Source organism: Phoenix dactylifera, unplaced genomic scaffold (assembly GCF_009389715.1).
Source record: "Phoenix dactylifera cultivar Barhee BC4 unplaced genomic scaffold, palm_55x_up_171113_PBpolish2nd_filt_p 000356F, whole genome shotgun sequence".
NCBI lineage: Eukaryota > Viridiplantae > Streptophyta > Magnoliopsida > Arecales > Arecaceae > Phoenix > Phoenix dactylifera.
The window spans coordinates 7,309-27,349 of record NW_024067814.1 but is presented as its reverse complement, the minus strand read 5'-3'; the positions used below and the strand labels follow the sequence as shown (position 1 = coordinate 27,349).

Here is a 20,041-nt window from a genome sequence, read left to right as displayed (position 1 = left end):
AGTTTATGGATTTTAATTTCTTCGTCATGTTATTCATTTCTACAATCATTGTTCATCTGCAAGAAAAAATGGAAAGTGGTGGAAAATAGTGTTGCTTCATGGTTGTGACTTATTTCTAGTGTGCAATCAAGAAGGTGGTCAAAAAAGCTTGCTAAGAAGTGCCATGCTTTCCTAGCATCAGAGGCGATCATGTATATTGACATTTGTTCTATGTGAAGCAGATAGTATTCCATATGTAAATTTGGATGATTTGACTTGTATTCCTTGTCTTTGTAAAGATTAAATGCTTTTTGAATATTGCTGGTATTAGATGAATGAAGAGATAACTTGTAAAGATTAATTCGTTATGTTCAGCTTTTTATAAAGATTGAATGCTTTTTTAATGTCAATGATGCTACGACAAGATTGAATGACTTATTTTTGTCATTCTTATGATAACTTCTCATCTTCATAAATATCATACCAGTTTTTGTTTCTTTTACATTTTTTATGATCTTGCCTTTCGTGTTTTTTAATGGCCCGATTTTTAATATTTTCTAGGCTTTCTAATGTTGTTTTATTTTTTTGATTTCTAGAGGAACTATGTCAGTTGATCGTAATTGGATGTACCACCGACTTAGTGAAAATGGTTATATAAGAGCTGAGTTCTGTGATGGAGTTAAAGGGTTCCTTGAGTTTGCATTTACTCAGTTAGAGTATTGTAGTGGTGATAAGATTAGATGCCCTTGTATGAGATGTGACAACCAGAAATTTCTTAACCGTGATATGGTCAATGTTCATTTGTTGAGAAAGGGGTTTACACCGGGGTATTCAACATGGTTTGCACATGGGGAGTTACTTGGTGCAGTTGCTCCTGTAAGTACAAGTGCAGTAGAAGCATCCACATCAATGGATGTTGGTTGTGAACATGGTCAGCAATATAGAACCATGGTGATGGAAGCTATGGGTCTAGAAGAGGAACTCCATTTGAGTAGTGCACTTGAAGTTAATCATGAGGAAGAGCCAAATAAGGATGCTGCAGATTTTTATTCTTTGTTGAAAGATACAGAAGTACTTTTATGGGAAGGGTGTAAAAAACACTCTAAGTTATCTGCTATTACTCAATTATTAAATTGCAAGTCTGAATTTAATATGAGTATATCTTGCTATGATCGAATCATGAAAATAGTGAAGAATATGTTGCCGGAAAGTGAGAAGCTGCCCCTTGATTTCTATCAATCAAAGAAGATGCTTCGGAAGTTGGGGTTGGAGTATACAAGTATTGATGTTTGTGAGAATAATTGTATGCTATTCTATAAGGAAACAGAGAATTTGATTGAGTGTACTATTTGTGGTCATCCTCGATATAAACTCAGAAGAAATGATGGTGGTGGTAGGAGAAAAGATGTTCCTTATAGAAGGTTGCGATATCTTCCAATAACACCAAGACTTCAGAGGCTTTTTATGTCAAGCAGAACGGCTGAAAACATGTCATGGCATGTAAAGGGAGGTGATTCAGATGAGATGGTGCATCCTGCTTGTGGGGAGGCTTGGAAGCACTTTGACCGCATTCATCCATCCTTTTCTACCGAGCCTCGTAATGTGAGACTTGGGTTATGTACAGATGGTTTTAACCCTTTTAGCCAATCAGCTCGTCCTTATTCCTGTTGGCCAGTTTTCGTAACAGTTTACAATCTTCCACCATCAATATGTATGAAACGACCCTACATTTTTCTAAGTTTAGTCATTTCTGGACCTAAGAGCCCCGGCAAAAGTATCGATGTCTTGCTTAGGCCTTTGATTGATGAACTTAAAATATTGTGGGAAGTAGGGGTCACCACTTATGACATTTTTAGAAAAGAGAATTTTCAAATGAAGGCAGCTTTATTGTGGACTATCAACGATTTTCCTGCATATGGCATGCTTTCAGGATGGAGTACACATGGAAAGTTGGCATGCCCGTATTGTATGGAGAACTCAAAAACTTTTACACTACAACATGGTGGGAAGACTTCTTTTTTTGACTGCCATCGTCAATTCTTGCCCATGGACCATGCATACAGATACCAAGTTGATGGTTTCTTCAATGGTAGAATAGAGACAGACCCCCCACCTCCTCGACTGTCTGGTGAGGAGTTGAAAAATAGGGTCTTTGCCTTGCCTAATGTAACTTTTGGTTCGAAAGCTCCTAAGCACACCATTCCTGGATTCGGTAAAGATCATAATTGGGTGAAAAGGAGCATATTTTGGGAGTTGCCCTATTGGCATACACTACTTATTCGACACAATTTAGATGTCATGCATATTGTTCGAAATGTGTTTCTCAATATATTTTACACTTGTATGGATGTAAAAGGGAAGACTAAAGATAATGTGAAAGCAAGGCAAGATTTAGAGCTGTATTGCAAGCGTCCCAAGTTGAGGATTCAATTTGTTAATGGAAAGCTAGTTAAGCCTCCAGCTTCCTATGTATTGTCCAAAGACCAAGCAATGGAGGTCTGCGAGTGGGTGAAAGGGTTAAGACTCCCTGATGGATATGCTTCAAACATATCGAAGTGTGTTAACCTGGATGATTATAAGTTTTACGGGTTAAAAAGTCACGATTGTCATGTTTTCATGCTGAGATTGCTTCCAATTGCATTCCGTGAAGTATTGCCAGCACCAGGGCCCGTGCAGTACAGATGGATGTACCCCTTTAAAAGGTAACAATTTCTATAATTTTATTAAATAGTTTTTTTGTATCTATTAAATTTGAGAAATTAACGTATTAATCTTATTTATAGGCTTATGCATGATATAAAGCAGAAGGTAAAGAATCGAGCATCGATTGAAGGTTCTATTGTCGAGGCTTACATCATAGAAGAAATATCAACTTTCTGTTCGCATTATTTTGAGCCTTCTATACAAACGAGGTTAAATCAAGTTCTCCGTAATGAAGACGAAGGGGAGTTTGATCTCGTGGATCGTCTATCAATTTTTGCTCATCAAGGTCGGCCTTTTGGGAAACCTTTTGGAAGGCATTTAACTACTCAGGAGTTTAATGCTGCTGAATTATATGTTCTTCTGAATTGTGAGGAGGTTCAACCTTTTGGAAAGTAAGTTACACAAGTACTTAATTATAATCATCCTTAAAAATGCATATGGAGTACAATATATGTGATTCTAGCTTTTGTGTTGTAGGTATTTTGATGATTATATCCGGCAATCTTGTCCAAATATAAGCCAAATAGATTTGGAAAGACGTCGCGAAATGGAGTTTCCGGCTTGGTTTAGGTCATATGTGAGTACATAATTCATAAATATAATAATAAATTAGACTTTCTCTTGATTTATTCTTACGATATTATTTTTATCATGCTAGGTTAATGACAGCAAAAATCATGTTGATGGGCGCTTAAAGGACCTATCATATGGCCCTGGGAATAAAGTTAAATGTTATAAAGGCTACTTTGTGAATGGGTACAGATTTCACACTAAAGAATATGGAAAGGATAAAAGAACCTTCAACAGTGGTGTGTGCATTAAGGGAAGCAGTTACAATGACTTTGAGAGTGACTATTATGGGATGTTGGTTGACATTATCAAGTTAGACTATTTTGGGGTTGGTAATAAAGTAGTGTTATTCAAATGTGACTGGTATGATAGAGACAAGGGTATGAAAGTGCACCCTCAACATGGCCTCGTTGAGATCAATTACAAACTAAGACTTCCAACCAATGATCCTTTTGTATTAGCTCAACAAGCACATCAGGTGTTCTATACTGGTTACCCAGGTAAGAAGAAGAATCGAAGATTGTGGTGGGCAGTAATTAAGACAAAAGCTAGAGGTAGGTTCACTCCTAGTGTGCCAGAAGAAAATTTTCTTGATTTTTATCAAGAAGAAAACCACAGGATTCCTACCCCAATCTCGATGACAGATGAGCTTGATGATCCAGACATTTTGGTTGGTGTTAACAGAGATGCAGAAGATATTGATGCAGCAGAAATTGAGTTGACAACTAACCAAATGGAAGAGGACTTTGAGGATGAAGAAGAAGATTTTGAAGATGAACAAACCGAGGAAGAGGAGCATGAGGCTGAGGAAGATTAAAATACAACATGCAACTTTGTGAATGCTAATATAACTAATTTTAGACTTATAAATTATAATTGTGCAGACATGAGAAAGAGCAAAGGGAAAGCAACAGGTCCACTGATTGTTCTTTACTTTGATTGGATTTGTTGACATTTACATTGTGAACTAACTACAACTTTTTATTGTTGTGCAGTTATGGCCAAGAAAAAAGGAAAACCAAGAGGTAATGGAAAAGCAGCTTTAATACTGGCTGCTACTCAAGTTCCTTCTCAACCTTCTAGGTTGCCTGAGCATGTCGAGGATTGTCATGATGATGATGATTACATTCCTGATGGGGACATGATTGAAGAGGTGGATACAAATGAAGAAATAAACGATGAAGAAATGAATGGTGCAGTGCAAAATCATGAGGATATAATGAATGAGGATCAGATGAATGATGAACTTGGGATTGATCCACGACAAAGCAATGGCCGAGAACCAACCCTTAAAGCCCCTGTTGATGCAAATGGAAAAGTGATTGTTAGGTGCACAAGAGGAATGTATGAAAATATCACTTTCTTATATCACTAATTTGAATTTATGTGTTTGTTGCATTTAAAGTATTTAATTTATTTTCTAATAAATATTTTTTAAATTGCAGGTTTCTTGATTATGAGGTCAGTCACAAAGCTGTTGCTATCATGCGCCAATTTTTCAATGGTCCGTGGTTGTCATGGAGGGAGGTCCCTACACATGCTAAAGTTGGAATGTGGAACAAATTTGAGGTGATGTAATTAAGTTATATTTCTTATCATTAACTTTTGCCCTTGTTACACATGCCAATTAATAAGTCTGATTACTTGCGACCTTTTTTTTGTTAGGAGATACACACAATTCTTCCAGGACAATTGCATCATGTGCATCAAGTTTGGGACAAGCATTGTCAGCGACAGTTGACAACCTCATTAGGGAGGGTCAGAAGCCAAAAGCTTTTGGAAGCAAAAGGAGATTTAAATAAAGCCCGTGATAAACCCCCTAATTGGATCTCTAGAGAAAATTGGAATAAGCTAATTGATATTTGGATCTCCCCAAAATGGAAGAAGAAATCAGAAGCCAACAAAAATAATAGAAACACCATGAAGAATGGTAGCATCTCTAAACACTGTGGAGGATCAATCGCATTTGTCAATCATGACGAACGACTGGTACATATCTTTATTCAATTAGATTTCTATAATAATTTTTATATTATTGTTCAATCATCTTAAATTAGCCCATTATATGTTAATGATTTTTTTCTTTTCTCTTTTGTAGAAATTAAAGTTAGGTAGGGAGCCAACAATAGTTGAATCTTTTAATCGGACGCATAAGACAAAGCAAGGCATGGGAGGATATGTAGATAAGAGAAGTGAAGCTGTCATGGTAAGTATAATTTTTTTATGATTCATAAATATTATTGAGCTTGCTCATGTTTATCTCTTGTTTGATCCACCATAATGTTTTTCTCTTCTTTTAAATCAACTGGCAGGCAAAGTATTCAGCTGAATACTCCAAAAAATATGGTGATGCCTCCACCTCAGATGCTCCTCCACGTGATTATGACTTGTGGTTTGAGGCAACTGGTGTCCCAACTCATGGCCATGTCTATGGCTTTAGTCCCCTAGAGGATCTCACTGGAATTATTGGGCAATCATCATCCTCTTCCACCTCTACAAGTCAAGCTCCAGAGCTGTACACTCATGAAGACCTTCTACGTATTCTTGAGCAGGAAAAGAAAAAATGGCAAGAGGAGGTTCTTCAAAAGATGAGAGAAGAGATTGGCTTTGGAACAAGGCATGCAGATCGGGGGTGTAATGGTGATTCTGGTTCTACTGATCATGCTTCATTATGATTGTTTTTGCCTTAGATGATAGGTCCTTGCATTCTTAGGAGGAATGAAATCTCTGTTGATCTTTATGACATATTTTTAGACTTTGATTTTGATGGATTCAGGACATGTTGATGCCAATTTTGAATGACATTTAAAATGACTTTTGCGTAATGTTGAATGCCTTTGCTATTAATGATATTATTATTATTATTATTATGAGCCAATCAATGTACCAAATGTACCAGGTTATTAGATTGTGATCGGTGACCAAATTTTGGTTACTAAATTGTTTACCAAGTATTGTGACGAGCAGTCATAAACTTAGTGACAGGATTTTGGTTAATAAAAATTGATTTTGCTCAGCGCGTTTGTAACCAATTAGTGACGGTAAACTTATCACTAGGTCAGTGACGGGATTAATGACAAATGTAGTGACAAAATGTGTGACCATGTCTGTGATGACTAAATCTGTCACTAAAGGTTGTGACAGATCAGTGACCAAACTTGTGACCGCATTCTGTGACAAAATCAGTGACCAAGTTACCTTCGTCACTAACTCCGCAACTAGATAGTGACGGGAAATACATAATTTCTTAAATTTTTAATTCTTGAATTTGTAACGGCTTAGTGACGGCGGTTCTGTCACGGGAGTTAGTGACGGGAATCTCCGCCGTCACTGATAATTTAGTGACGCGTGTTTTTGTAACCAAATCAGTGACGGGAGCTCCGGTCACCAATTCCATATTAGTAACCGGAAACACGGTATAGTGACGGGAATCTCCGTCACTATACGCGTGTTTTCTGGTAGTGATATCTCTAAAAATGGTAATTTGAAAGATTCTATATATACATAAAAAGGAGGCGAACTACTTATAAAGCCAACTTTGTGGTAGAAGTAAATTGAAACAAGAGTAAAAGTAAATTTTACAATTATTAACTCAATTTCAAAAGATGTTGTCTCTATTTATACTATTTTTTTTTGGAACTCAAAAGTTTTGTCATCATTAAAAGGGAGAGACTATCGATCCTAAAGGTTTGATTTTGATGATACAAAATATTTAAGTAAAAAGTTCACTAATCAGTTGCCTTGAGTATGATTGAATGTTTACAGAAAACCAAGAAGAAAGCCTTCAGTAACTCTCAAATGAAGATTAATTATTCAATGCTCTACACAAAGATGGTCAACTTCAAAAAGACATTGAAGCAATCCTTCAATGCTCACATAGTAATACTGAAAATTCCGACTTGGGCTATCTACGGCATAAGCAGCCGATAAAAGAAGCTATCATGTCCATTCGGAAACCAATGGTCGCTTAATTGCTAAATTGCTCAAGAGTTAACCCTTAGATTGTAATGAGTCAATCCTCACACACTAATACAGACTGATATACCCTCACAAGTCAACCCTACAAGATCACGAGTCGACTCTAGAACAGTCACAGAAGGCAGACAGAAAGCTATAAAATTCATCATATTGGCAAATCGACCCATAAAGAACACGAGAAGACTCCAATTAGACAAGAATCGGCCCAAAAAGCAAACAAGTCGATCCCTGATGGCCATAGAGAAAAGACAAAACTATAAATTTTGCCATATTGGTGAGTCGACCCATGAAGAATACGAGCTTACTCTAATTAAACAGGAGTCAACCTCATAAGCAAGCGAGTCGACCCCGAAATGACCATGGAGAAAAGACAGAGCAGTAAAATTCAGTCTATTGAAGAGTCGACCCATAAAGATAACGAGTTCACCCTTGTCACTAGACGAGTCGACTCCTGAACTAAAAAAGTCGACTCCATAATGGTCGTAGGAGAAAGGTAGAGTGCAGCAAAAATAATAGCTAGTTTGAGTTGACACCTGAAGATCATGAGTACACTCTTAGAGATAATGAGTCGACCCCTAAAAACATCGAGTCGACCCCTCTATGCCTGACAACAGTAATGACTAGTTTTTCTATAATCAGAACATTCGTTTTTAACTCACAACGGCTCTTTCGACCTATCTAATGGCTAAGAGAGTCTTCCAACCACTCCTAAATAGTATAAATGCATAAGAACACCAAAAAAAAGAAAAAGAGAAGAGAAAGAGAATGAATTGAGCCAAGAAAAAGAAGAGAGCTTCAAAAAAAAAATATTCAAGTGCATTTATTGAGAGCTGAAAATTCACATCCTCTACAACTGAGAGAGTTGGTGAAGCGCAATCAAGTTCAGTCAAAGCTAACCAACTGATTCAAAGCTCAATTTATTCGTTGTATTTATCTTTAAGGAGCAGTATTTTATTGTGTTTACATATTATTCTTTATACTCTGTTGTGACAAGTTTTAGAGACTGAAACTTGGGAAAAGGTCTATCCAAACTTTGAATTGGATTATATTGAGCATGGGAATAGGCTCGAAAGTGAAAATCAACTGGGTTGATCGTGAGCCGGGATAAAACAATTGGATTGTAGTCTTAGAAAGATTATAGTAGAAATTCCCAAAAAAAAGTGTCTTGGAGAGTAGACGTAAGTGCAGGATTAGCATCGAATCACTATAAATTTTGCTACATTCATGTTGCATAAATTATCTGTATTGATCACTTGCATATTTACTCTTGTTAATTACTTGTTTGAAGCTCATATTGACTCATTGAGTTTTATTCTGCTATATTTTACTCAAAGTTTTCAAAAAGTTCAATTCACCCTCTCTTGGTTTGCATAACTGGGCAATATGGATGTAACGGAACTAATTATATATATTTTCTTTGGTTGGCTATTAGTTCCACATGCATATATGCATGTGCATTTTACCTAGTTATATTTGAGGATTGTTCCCATTCACACTACCTACTCAAAACTCTAATACATATAAATAAACATATACCTGTATTTTGTTATATTTATATACCCAAACGATAAACAGATTTTTGCTGTTGAAAGATTTGTTCTCGGCTTTCCCTTTCCCAGTCCGTTTTTTCAGGACGCATTCAAGTCATAACCTTAATTGTGGTGTCCTTGACTTTTTGTTCCACATGCTCAAATCAGTTTGGTCAGTCTTCCATCATATATTCTATTGTTTTAGCAGTTAAACTTAAGTTTCTCTCAGTTACAACTGAAGTTTGAAATATTGAGGTAAGCGGGCTTGCTGAGGGGTGGGTGGATGAGCTACCCATCATACTGAGGATGTGCCAAAAAAAAAAAGTTCCGGAGGATATCAATAGATATTGATGGAGTGCCTTTGGTATGGTGTTGCCAGGGTTATTTTTGGGTTTGCACAATTTTTATGTGGAGGTTTTGGGGTTCAACTTAAAACCCTAAAAATCATCAATTATGATCTCGAATTCATGCTCTAATCACTACAAGAAAATACACTTTCAGCAACAACTTTCGGTGACTAAATGAGTAGTGGTCGCTGCAAATAAGACTATTTGCGACCAACATCCTTGTTCGTTACTGATTGATTGTCCTACACGGAGTGGAGGTAAAATGTTTGGCGACTAAAGTTTGGTCGCTGCAAATAAGGCCATCTGCGACCAACATTTTTGTTAGTTATTAAATAATTGTCCTACATCGACTAAATGCATATTTGGTCGTGGAAAATCAAAACCAAGTTGGCGGGGTGAAAGTAAAACGTTTGGCTACTAAAGTTTGGTCGCTGCAAATAAAGCCATCTGCGACCAACATTCTTGTTAGTTACTGAATAATTGTTCTAAACCGACTAAATGCATATTTGGTCACGGAAAACAATACCAAGTTGGCACAAGTCAAATATTTCGCGCGGGCTGGAAGTAAAACTTTTGGCGACTAACTTTTGGTCCTTAAAGGTTCACCTCCAGCGACTCAAAAAAATTTAGTCCAGGAAAATTTTTACGAATGGCGGCTTTTTCCGATGAAAAAATTGGGCAGAAAGTTTGAGTTTTTTAGTGACCAAACTTTTGGTAGTGGAAGGTTCCCGTAAAACCAAAAGATGTTGTATTAGCCCCTGTAAGATGCTAATTTCTAAGTTCAAAAAAAAAAAAAACTGCTTATTTTCAAACAGTGCCGTTTAACACCTTAATTCACTTAGGCATATCCTCGTCTCTTCGACTGAATCTCAATCCCACAACTTTTCTTCATACTTAAATTCTTTTTTATTTTTATTATTATAATATAATTTTAAAAGTTCGAGCTCGGTGCTTGACTCCTTGTCAAATAAATATACGGATCGACATGATACGCGGCATGCGGACGTGGGAACGGAAATCCGCTAAGAAATATATGGAATTCTTGGACATCTTACGGGCAGGATTGAAAATCCGCTTAGAAATAAATTTGCACGCATCCTTGTTAGTTACTGAATGACTGTCCTACACCAACTAAATGCATATTTGATCACGGAAAATCAAAACCAAGTTGGCGCAAGTCCAGTATTTCATGCGGGCTGGAGGTAAATTTTTGGCGACTAAATTTTGATCCCTAAAGGTTTACCTTCGGCAACTAAAAAAAATTTAGTCGAGAAAAGTATGGAGACGTGTGAGAAACCAAATAAACCCTAATTTTCTATTCTTCTATTCCGCTTTAACTCCTTGCCTTCACCCGCACGTCGCCTTCACCGAACTTCGCCCTCGCCCGTTCGCCCGTTTGCCATTCGCTCATCTCTTCGGCATCCACAGCAAGCGTCCCAAGGTACGTTCTGGAACTTGATTTAGCAGAGGCCGGGAGGGAGAGGGAGAGGTGGCCGGGGGTTGTCGGGGGTCGTCGGAAATTTGGAGGCGAGGTGGCCAGAAACCCAGGAATTTAGCAGAGGCCGCGGCCGGGAGGGAGAGGGAGAGGGAGAGGGAGAGGTGACCGGGGGTCGTCGGGGGTTGTCGGGAAATTTGGGGGCGAGGCGGCCAGAAACCCGGGAATTTAGCAGAGGCCGCTGCCGGGAGGGAGAGGGAGAGGGGAGAGGGAGAGGTGGCCGGGGGTCGTCGGGGGTTGTCGGGAAATTTGGAGGCGAGGCGGGAGAAGAAGAAGAAGAGGAGGGCTCCTCCTCCTTCGCTGCCGCCGCAGCCACCGCGGAGGGCTCCTCCTCCTTCGCTGCCGCCGCAGCACTGCGGAGGGCTTCTCGTCAGGGCAGCAGGGAGAGATAGCGAGGAGGCGAAGGGGATTTGGGGCAAGGGCTTTCTCTTGGGCCGGCAGGGAGAGAGAGCGACGAGGGATTTGGGGATATTAGTTTTGTTTTGGGTGGAGAGAAACAGAGGAGAGAAAGATAGGGGGATTGGAGATGGACTTCACTTTGGTTTTGGTCTTGGTTTTCCTTCCCTCACGTCACTCCTGATCCAGCTGGGCCATCGGGAAGAAAGATAGGGGGATTGGAGATGGACTTCTTAGAGGGTGGAGATTCTTTTGTTGAAGGGTTGCCGTGCTGTGGTGTAACTTGGGTATCGAAGAGGAGATGGGAGATGGGGGGAGATGGGAGATGGTGGGATGGAACTTCTTTTAAACTAAATATTTTTTCATGCTTCTATTCAAGGATTATATTTTTTCATGCTTCTATTCAAGGATTATATTAAACTGAAGACTTGTCTATCTTTGTTAGATTCATGCATCTTTGTTGAAATAGTATACTTGACAGCTATCTATTTTCATATCATTTTTTTAACTATTTTGTACTTATTAAAATTTATTATTATTATTATTATTATAAAAAAATGTCTCATTCACTTAGGCTCCCAAATATATTGGGCCGCTTCTGGTTTTGTGTTTTTTTTTTACGTTCTCTTTGTCTATCACTAGCAGGTTTGTCTTATGGCCTAAAGTATTTAAGTATTTTAGTAGGTTCATCATCAAAGCGCGTGCGGGGTAAGACAGTTGGGAAAGGAATTGATAAGCTCATTGCCCAGAATGGCAGAGAAAAGCTCTCTGTTCCAATACTTGATGAGTGGAATGCTTTGTGTGGTATTAATGCCCCAAAGGTAGCCAATCATAATATTTTCTTTAGATTTTTAATTTGTATTTTTTTGATGGTGAGATCAAAAGCTGGCAAAAAGAATAGGAAAAAGCTTGAGTATAATCATTATTCAGGATCTCGGTCATTTGTTGCAACAATGACTATACAGGTAATATGTTTTTGAATACGTACTGACTATATTTTTAGTGAACTGCCTGTGAAACAGTCTATGGGATAGTTTTGGCTATTGTAAAATAGACAATTTGCTGCAAGTATATTTTTGGAATCCTTTTATGCAAGTAGATCTGACAGTTATTCTAGTTTTCTTATTATGTAGTGGCTATATGCTAATCTAAATTACACTTTGCAGCAGGAGTTTAATGGTTCTGAAAACCTTGAATTTACAGAATTCTTCATCTTCTTCCACACCTAGTCGTGTGTCACAAGACCATATTGGAGAGTTGCAGAAACTTAAAGCTGAGATGGAGGAGATGAAGATGGAGCGTGAGGAGTTGCGGAGGCAATTGGAGCAGGAGAGGAGAGAGCATGAGGAGGAAAAGAAAGAACGAGAGGAAGAACAGAAGCAAATTGCACATCTTACAAGTTTGGTGACAGAGTTCTTAAAGGAAAAGACTCAAACGCACAAGTCATCTATCCATCATGATGGGGCCATGTATTCAACTGGTGGTACAAATACTCGTTGGTATGTATTCTCATTTATATTACGTAGGTTATTTAGAGATTTGGACCAAATTAAGCGAAATGTCATTGTGAACTTATACTTGAATTTTAAGTTTATTATTTTTCACATGTGGTTATTAATTATGTATTCTTTTTTGCTTTCTCAGATATATGGTGGAGTTATGAGCATGTAAAATCTAGTTTCTGGTATATGGATAGCTTTTGTTCAGATGATTATGGTGGAGTTGTCTACAAGCAGAATTCAGTTTTTGGTATAAGATTATTTTTGTCTACATGATGGTTGTTTGGATGAATAGCAAGATCAGATATTTTGGGATTTTTAATTTACATTTTGATGTGTTTGGTGATGATTATCACCTTAACATATGGTATGGATGAAACATTTTGATGTATGGTTAATAGGTATGCTTGACTTTAGACTTATAGATGATGATATTTATAATGAATGATTATGGATTCTCCAACATTGTGTATACTTCTATTTGGATGAGCAAATGTATTGTGCAATATGGATATTGGATAGGCTGTGTTGGTTGTACAGGATTTGGAACAAGCCCAAAAATAAATATTAAGCTTATAATTTGAATTGTTAATTAAATACAGGTTAATACTTTATGCCACCAAAAATATTTGTTGCCAATGCATTCCAATACATTCTGCGACTAAACTATTAGCGGGGGAAGATAGATATTCAGTGACCATTTTTTTTTGTAACGGAGTATAAACCTTCCACGACCAGCTATTTGGTCAGCGTTGAAATTAGCGACAACAGATTTGGTCGCTGATAATTTTCTTTGGCAACCAAACGTTGGTCGTTGTTGGTGTACCTTAGGGGACCACACAATATTGATCGCCAAAACCTTTCAGTGACTAGGGTTCGGCAACGAAGGATATGCTAGTCGCGGAAAGATTTCGGCGACCAAATATGGCTATTCGGCAACTAGAATCTTAGTCGCTGAATATGTATTTTCTTGTAGTGAATGCATGAATTCTGTGTTCAAACAATGTTTGGTTCTCATTTGACAAAATCTCCCCATGATCTTTTCAATTTAAAAAAGAAATTCCACTTGCATTTTTTGAAAAAATAAGGGATTATAGGACCGAGAAGGTTTACCTAGCTAGAATGATATTTTCTAGCCTAACTGATCAAAAATCAAGCTTATCTCCCGCAAGCCAATTTCCTTAGGCAGCCTTCCCTTTCCCTCGGTCAGTTCCCACCTTCAAATGATGGAGAACATTTGGAAATGGGGCTCTTTTACTCCCGAGTGATATTGGCGATATCTCTCAATTTAGGTCCAGCTCAAGTTATTTTTGGGCCAAGCTGACCATGATCTGCTTCGAAGCCTCTCATTTGAGGTTAATTTGAGTGACTCTGGGGGTGTTTTCCCAAACTTATGCTCCCTTGTACTGCTAAGGGAAAGGAAATGTAATCAATTGGTGTTTCAGGTCTTGATTTCAACTTATTCTTTTCCTCCTTCGGATCACATTAAGCTCAAGAATTGCTTGTACGGTTGTACCCATTTCATTGTCCATCTTGGTGATTGCACGACATTTTCCAGCTCTATTCAAATGTTCATATGTTGTGGTAGGATGTGATTTGAGAAGCTGGTTAATTTCACTAATTACGATAGCAATATTTAAAACTGGAGACAAATAATAAATGTACCAATAGATCATTGAAATGGTAGCATCAATGTATAGTTCTCCATAAACCCCATTCAATTCAACATCAGTTCTAATGGAAGTGACAGAGCATGAGGGACCTAAAGGGTCACCTGTAGGGCTCCATGGAATCCACCATGACAGCAATTTTGTTCATAAATCAATTAAATATGTTATTAAACTCATAATGCATAAACCCACTTAAAGAACTCTCAAGCCAATCAAAAGATTTGTCAAACATATCTGGATGAAAAATATACAAACTATGACTCTTAATTGGACTCAAAAATCATGAGCAACACTTCCTAGTTTAACTCAAAACTCTACTCTAATCCCTTACTGAAACATAACTATTATTATTATGATTGTAACATACTTATTTCATTATTATTTTATTGTAATGATTTTTATTATAATCTATATATAATTGATGTAGTTAGAGGATCTTATGTCTCCCAACTATCTGAACAAAAAGGATACAACCAATCCATAAAGAGATCTCTTCAGAACAATCCATATGATGGAAGACCAGCAAAACTCAAAAAGCGCAGTTGCACTGAAAGATATGCCAGGAAAGCCTGAAAGAAGATATCTCAAACCTCATATGAAGATCAATTGGTAGGATGGAACATATTCTGGGAGGCTGCCAGACTCTAATACGTGGTTCACAAGTGTCCAGTGGAGCTAATTTTGAGGATTTAATTAAGCAATGGTGAAAAGAGCAGCTTGGCACATCGAGAAGCAAGAGACAATAGGTTATTTCCAGACCTACTGTAGAAGCCATGTATAGCCCATGTAGCTTGTGAAGAAATGTGGTTGAAGAGTTGGGATTCAAGAGATGGTTTTGTGATTGATGGTTTCTGTGAAGATGCACTGTAATACCTGAAACCACAATCCACTGGTTTGTGAGGAAAGCATATGTTTGGAGGTTGACTGTTTATTTGATAAAGCAAGCTCATAATATAGCTCGGACATTTTCTTCATAAAACTGTATGCCTGGCAGAGAGTGGATGATAAGCACCAAAACGAGGGTAGTATGCAGGAACTAATAGCGAAATGCATGCACAAGTCATTTACATACTTCAACTGCACGGACTCCCTACTGCATTAATTGCAGGTGAAATTGGAGCAGATGTCTGAAATTATTGCAAGTGGATCTGTAAAATTTTACCTAATGGTACTAAAATTAAACTGCCACATTAAAATATAATTAATTAATCCGGCATTGAAAGTTGGGCAAGATGAGACTGTTTGAATGGATTTGAATATGAATATAATCATATCCAGACTCCGTTGGCTAATGACCAGTTCTATCATGCTACATATTTGTATAAATATCATTTATTCATTCTTAAATGGAAACCATCAGATTAAGAAAATCAATATGATAGTTGTAGAAGTGATGCTGTATTTAGTTCCTACTAGGTGCGAAAAAGATAGAATCCATACATGTGAGCCTTGTAAATTCAATAGATACAATAGCATTAAATTTGTTTCTTTTGAAACCAATGCTTCGTTTTATATATTGAAGGTGTTCAGATGCATAATATCAAGCGAAACCATACTTTTGGGAGCTTCGTTTAATGGATCAGGATCTGAGCCAGGAATCCTATTAGAAATGCGAGAAACCAGGCGTACCCAGTTTGGTTTCACATCTTTCTTGCCTGATTCTTGTAAGCTGCCAGTTATTCCAGAAGCTTTTCGAAAGATCTATAAGCTTCTAGCAGGATCTGAATTCAGTTTATCCCAACTGAATTCAGTCATTTCAAACTGTTGTAACTGTTTCCAGTTAATCAACAGTTGAACTTTGGCTAATTAGCTATAAATACATACATTGTAAAGTCTTGATGTAATGAATAAGATGATATTCAAACTCTTCTCCCAGTTCACTGTCTTCTGAATATTTCATTGTATCAGCATAGTTTCAGTGCCGTGCCAGTAATTTCTAGGAATGTATCAGCTACAGTAAATTCAATACATCTTCTTCAAATCTCTTCATGGTATCAGAGCAGCGGGTCCAGATCAACTCGTTCATGATCCACTAGTTCATTAAGATCTACTAATAAGATCAAAAGATCTTAAGGTGTGATTTTTTTTTTTTCATGTCCTTGAGGTCGGATGACATTGTAGTACTACTCCCTCTCTTGAGAGTGATTCTATGGCATCACCTGCATCAGTGAATCATCCCAGATCCGATGAAGCATTCCAGTCTTCTGCAGATCAGGTTATATCTCCAAACTTAAATTCTTGACTTCAAGGATTCAATCCCTTATACCCAATCAACTTACCACTGAAAATTATCTTGTCTGGAAATCCCAAATCACTCGAGTGTTCAAAGCAAGTGGATTTTTTGGGTTTCTAGATGGTTCATCAACTTGTCAACAATCTTCATCTAGTTTCTGAATTTGATGCTTGGTTTTGACCGATCAGTTCTTAGCTGTGGCTTTGAATTCAACCATTTCTTCTTCTATATTACCCTATGTGATTAATCTTGAGCATTGCTATCAAATTTGGGCTGCATTGGACTGTCGTTTAAATTCCTCAACTAGATCTCATGTCATTTCAATTAAAGAATGAGCTTCCACAATATTCGGAAGCAAGATCTATCAATGCAGCAAGTATTTAAATGAAATCAAGACTAAGGTAGATGCTCTTGCAGCAGCTGGATCCAAGTTAGATACGGAGGATGTGGTGCTATATGTTTTGAATGGACTTCCAGCTGCTTATGATTCCTTTTCTACTGCCATTAGAACTCGGTCATCAGCTATTTCTTTGGATGAACTCTATGCTCTGTTAAGTAGTGAAGAGATTATCTTGACTAACAAGGACAAACAACAGTCCTCTGTCGACTCTGCTTTTGCACTATTTTCAATTCGTGGCAGAGGTCGTGGGCGTTTTTCCTTCACCAACCGAGGACGAGGCAGGTCAAGAACATCCGGATGGCCTTTTCCAGGTCGAAATAGAGATCAGCGAAATTTCTTGGAATGTCAATTTGTAGTAAACGAGGTCATTCTGCTGTAAACTGTTGGCACAGGATGGATGCCAATTACAGTAGCCCAGGTTGGCCACGCATGGATTCTTCTTCCAATGTATCATCAGCAACTCCTCCTCAGGCTTTTCTAGCAAATTCAACTTCTCAAGCTTCATCTGGAGGTTCTTTCTACATCAACAAGAACTGGGGATTGGATCATTGACATGGCGCTACGGCACATATGACACCTGAGCAATCAGTTCTTCATCACCCTATTTCCTACAGTGGGTCTGAACAAGTAGCACTTGGGGAATGGAGCTTCTATTCCTATTCATCCATCTGGGTTCTGGTATCCTTCCTACACCATCTCATTCCTTCAAACTGTCTCATCTTCTTCATGCTCCACATGTTAGATGTATGCCCTAGAAGCCCAATTTGGCTGACACAATTGATGATTCTAGGGACATAATTTTGTACTTGACTATTTATTATTGAATAAATAAAAGGCATCTTTTTCATTCATATTGTTTATGTGTCTATGAATCGTCCAAGAAATTAATAAGATGATGATACATATTCTCAAGAGTTGAGAATTTGAGCCATGTATCATTGGTGATTAATTTCTAAATGCTCCTGATCAATGGATCATCACGAGGACGGTGATCGATCCAATCAGTGCACAGATCACTTTCCTTCTGGATGGACGAGACTTGAGTCCACAGTGTAGGGACACTGAAGTGATAGTGCAGGTGCTTGTTAGAGAACAAGGGTACTGAGCGTGACCAAGACAAGAAGTCACTTGGATGTCTATCCACTCGTCAGTGACTTACTTGATGTTGCACGTAGTGTGACTGGTCCTTTGACCTGCGGTGCTTCGGCTACTCACAGTGAGGAGGTTATTGTAGTTTGACTGCAGCACAGATACCATGGTCTCTAGCCATATGGGTCCATGCAGTTGTAGATTGGTTGCAGTGGTTCACTGTGAGGAGTAGGTATGCACCTATAAGGAATCTATCGACCTTGATAGAAGAGGAGTGATCCTATGTGATTTGTTAGACTGAGTTCTAAGACCTTGGCCAGGGCCGTAAAGTGGAGAAAGAGTTTTCCACCTATCGAACTCCAAGTCGAATAAATCCTTGACATATGACAGACGATGGGGTTTGACGAGTTGTCCATGACCTCCGTCCTGTAGGGATCCACGATAGTAGGACTGTATCACATGTTAACTGCACCTAGAGGTTCATCTTTCCATTCTGCTGGGTAGCCACTACATGCTGCTAGGTGTCACTGGTGGATGGTGGGACTCATAGGGATTATCTTGATGATCGATAAACCCTAATGAGTTGAGTTGGAATCGTTCCAACCCATTGAAAGGAGTTTTCAATGATATAGTGATAGAGATCACAATATATCTCACTACCAGTCAGAATAGAACCTATGGGGTCACACACACTAGAAGTATTGACCGATCCGATGGTTGAAATCGTGATTAGGAATCACAAGTAATCAATTTGATTGATAAGAAGTTGAAGAAGGAAAGGGAATTAATTAATTGGACTTGAAACAAGAATCCTACTTTGGGTAGGATTCCTAGAGTCCTAATTGGATTAGGACTGGAAATCCTAGTTGGAGTAGGACTGGGATTCCTATTTGGAATAGGATTCCTACAATCCTAATGAGATTAGGAACTTTGAATTAAAATTGGATTCCTACTTGGAGTAGGATTCCTAGAAATCCTAATTGGATTAGGACTTCGAATTCAAATAAAGTCCTAATTGGATTAGGACTAAAATTAAACAAATCCTAATTGGATTAGGATTCCTTAAGTCTAAATTAATTATTAATCTAATGAATCAACATGACTCCTAATTGGATTAGGATTGAAGAGTTCAATTGAGTCATGGTTCATTCAAGTCCTAATTGGATTAGGACTAGCATAGATTGAACCCAATTGGCTAATCCTAATTGGATTGGGATTAAACCATGAGAGAGGCACCTAATCCTCTTTGGAAGAGGATTAGGTTAACCAAGTAAGAGGGACATCAGCCCCTCTCACAAGGCTAGGGCGACATGAAGAAGAGGGGGGCCGGCGCCCCCTCTTTGGAAAATTGTCTTGGAGCTCCTAATTGTTAGGAGCTCCAAACCTTATTAAAAGAGGACTAGGGCCGGCGCCCTAGGTGAAGCCTTTTCTTCCTCCTCTTGCTGCCGCCACCAGCCTCTCTTCCCCCTTGGTTCAGCCGCAAGCAAAGGGAGAGCAAGGTCCAAGCGTTGGCGTCATCCTCTTCCTCCAATCCTTCTTCCAACGCAGGGAAAAGAAAGAAGGCTGCAGAAGCTGTGTTCTTCTTCCTTGAGTTCCTTCTTCTTCTTCCTCCTCTCAAGCACTTTCAAGAGTTGAAAGAAAGAGAAGAGATCAGCCATCAAAGAAGTCTCTGCAAGGGAGCTAGCACCCCGGGGAGACAAGAAAGCTTTGATCGGTCCTCTGCTTCGTGTGGATACCCGTAGAGGCCGGACGTTTGAACGGCTTCAAGCGAACCCTCTTCCTAAAACCACGAATTCAGATTCGCGGTGATCATCTACCCGCGCAAGGTGAAGATTTGATCTTCCTATTAGTTTTAAAAGTTTTAATTCTTACCTAATTACGAAAGGTCTCGAAACAACGTTCATGCGATGCACGTCGAACCCGTGCATGCCGATTCCGCTGCCATCTAAAAATTTTTGAAATATCAGCGGCATGGGCGGGTTCCCAACAGTGGTATCAGAGCCTAGGCTTCGTAGATTAAGGTAAGAATTAAATATCTAAAGGCTTATTAGATCTGAAAATTGATTGATCATGCATGCTGAAAAATTCTGCATGCAGATTTTTCAGGGGTGCTGATTTTTACATGCTGATTTTTATGTGATAAAAAGATGATT

General features: G+C 38.4%; 2 protein-coding genes across 8 annotated transcripts; both read left to right on the top strand.

The window, feature by feature from the left end:
* The first annotated feature begins 582 nt into the window (after positions 1–582).
* On the top strand, positions 583–2,685 carry LOC120105744. The gene has a single exon (XM_039118469.1). It carries the CDS (start codon positions 583–585, stop codon positions 2,683–2,685), a length of 2,103 nt encoding a protein of 700 aa, XP_038974397.1.
* A 7,482-nt stretch (positions 2,686–10,167) lies between these two features.
* On the top strand, positions 10,168–12,959 carry LOC113463606 (ribosomal biogenesis protein LAS1L-like). 7 transcript variants are annotated; one of them, XM_039118472.1, is made up of 4 exons: positions 10,169–10,547; positions 11,682–11,962; positions 12,201–12,496; positions 12,642–12,959. In XM_039118472.1, coding segments are annotated over exons 2-4 (393 nt in total). In that variant the 5' UTR covers positions 10,169–10,547; positions 11,682–11,866; the 3' UTR covers positions 12,643–12,959. The 7 variants fall into 7 exon arrangements, 4 of the variants coding, with proteins under 4 accessions (XP_038974400.1, XP_038974399.1, XP_038974398.1 ...); XM_039118471.1 differs by having other exon boundaries at positions 11,679–11,962; XR_005508061.1 differs by lacking the exon at positions 11,682–11,962 and having other exon boundaries at positions 10,168–10,547; positions 12,167–12,496.
* The last annotated feature ends 7,082 nt before the right edge of the window (positions 12,960–20,041 follow it).

What these genes read in the sequence shown, in the direction of transcription:
- LOC120105744 (XM_039118469.1), top strand. Translation starts at nt 583, where the DNA reads ATGTCAGTTGATCGTAATTGGATGTACCACCGACTTAGTGAAAATGGT.
- LOC113463606 (XM_026809797.2), top strand. Translation starts at nt 11,555, where the DNA reads ATGTCTCATTCACTTAGGCTCCCAAATATATTGGGCCGCTTCTGGTTT. An exon ending in TTGCAACAATGACTATACAG is followed by an intron (nt 11,963 to 12,200) that starts GTAATATGTTTT and finishes TTGAATTTACAG; the next exon opens with AATTCTTCATCTTCTTCCAC.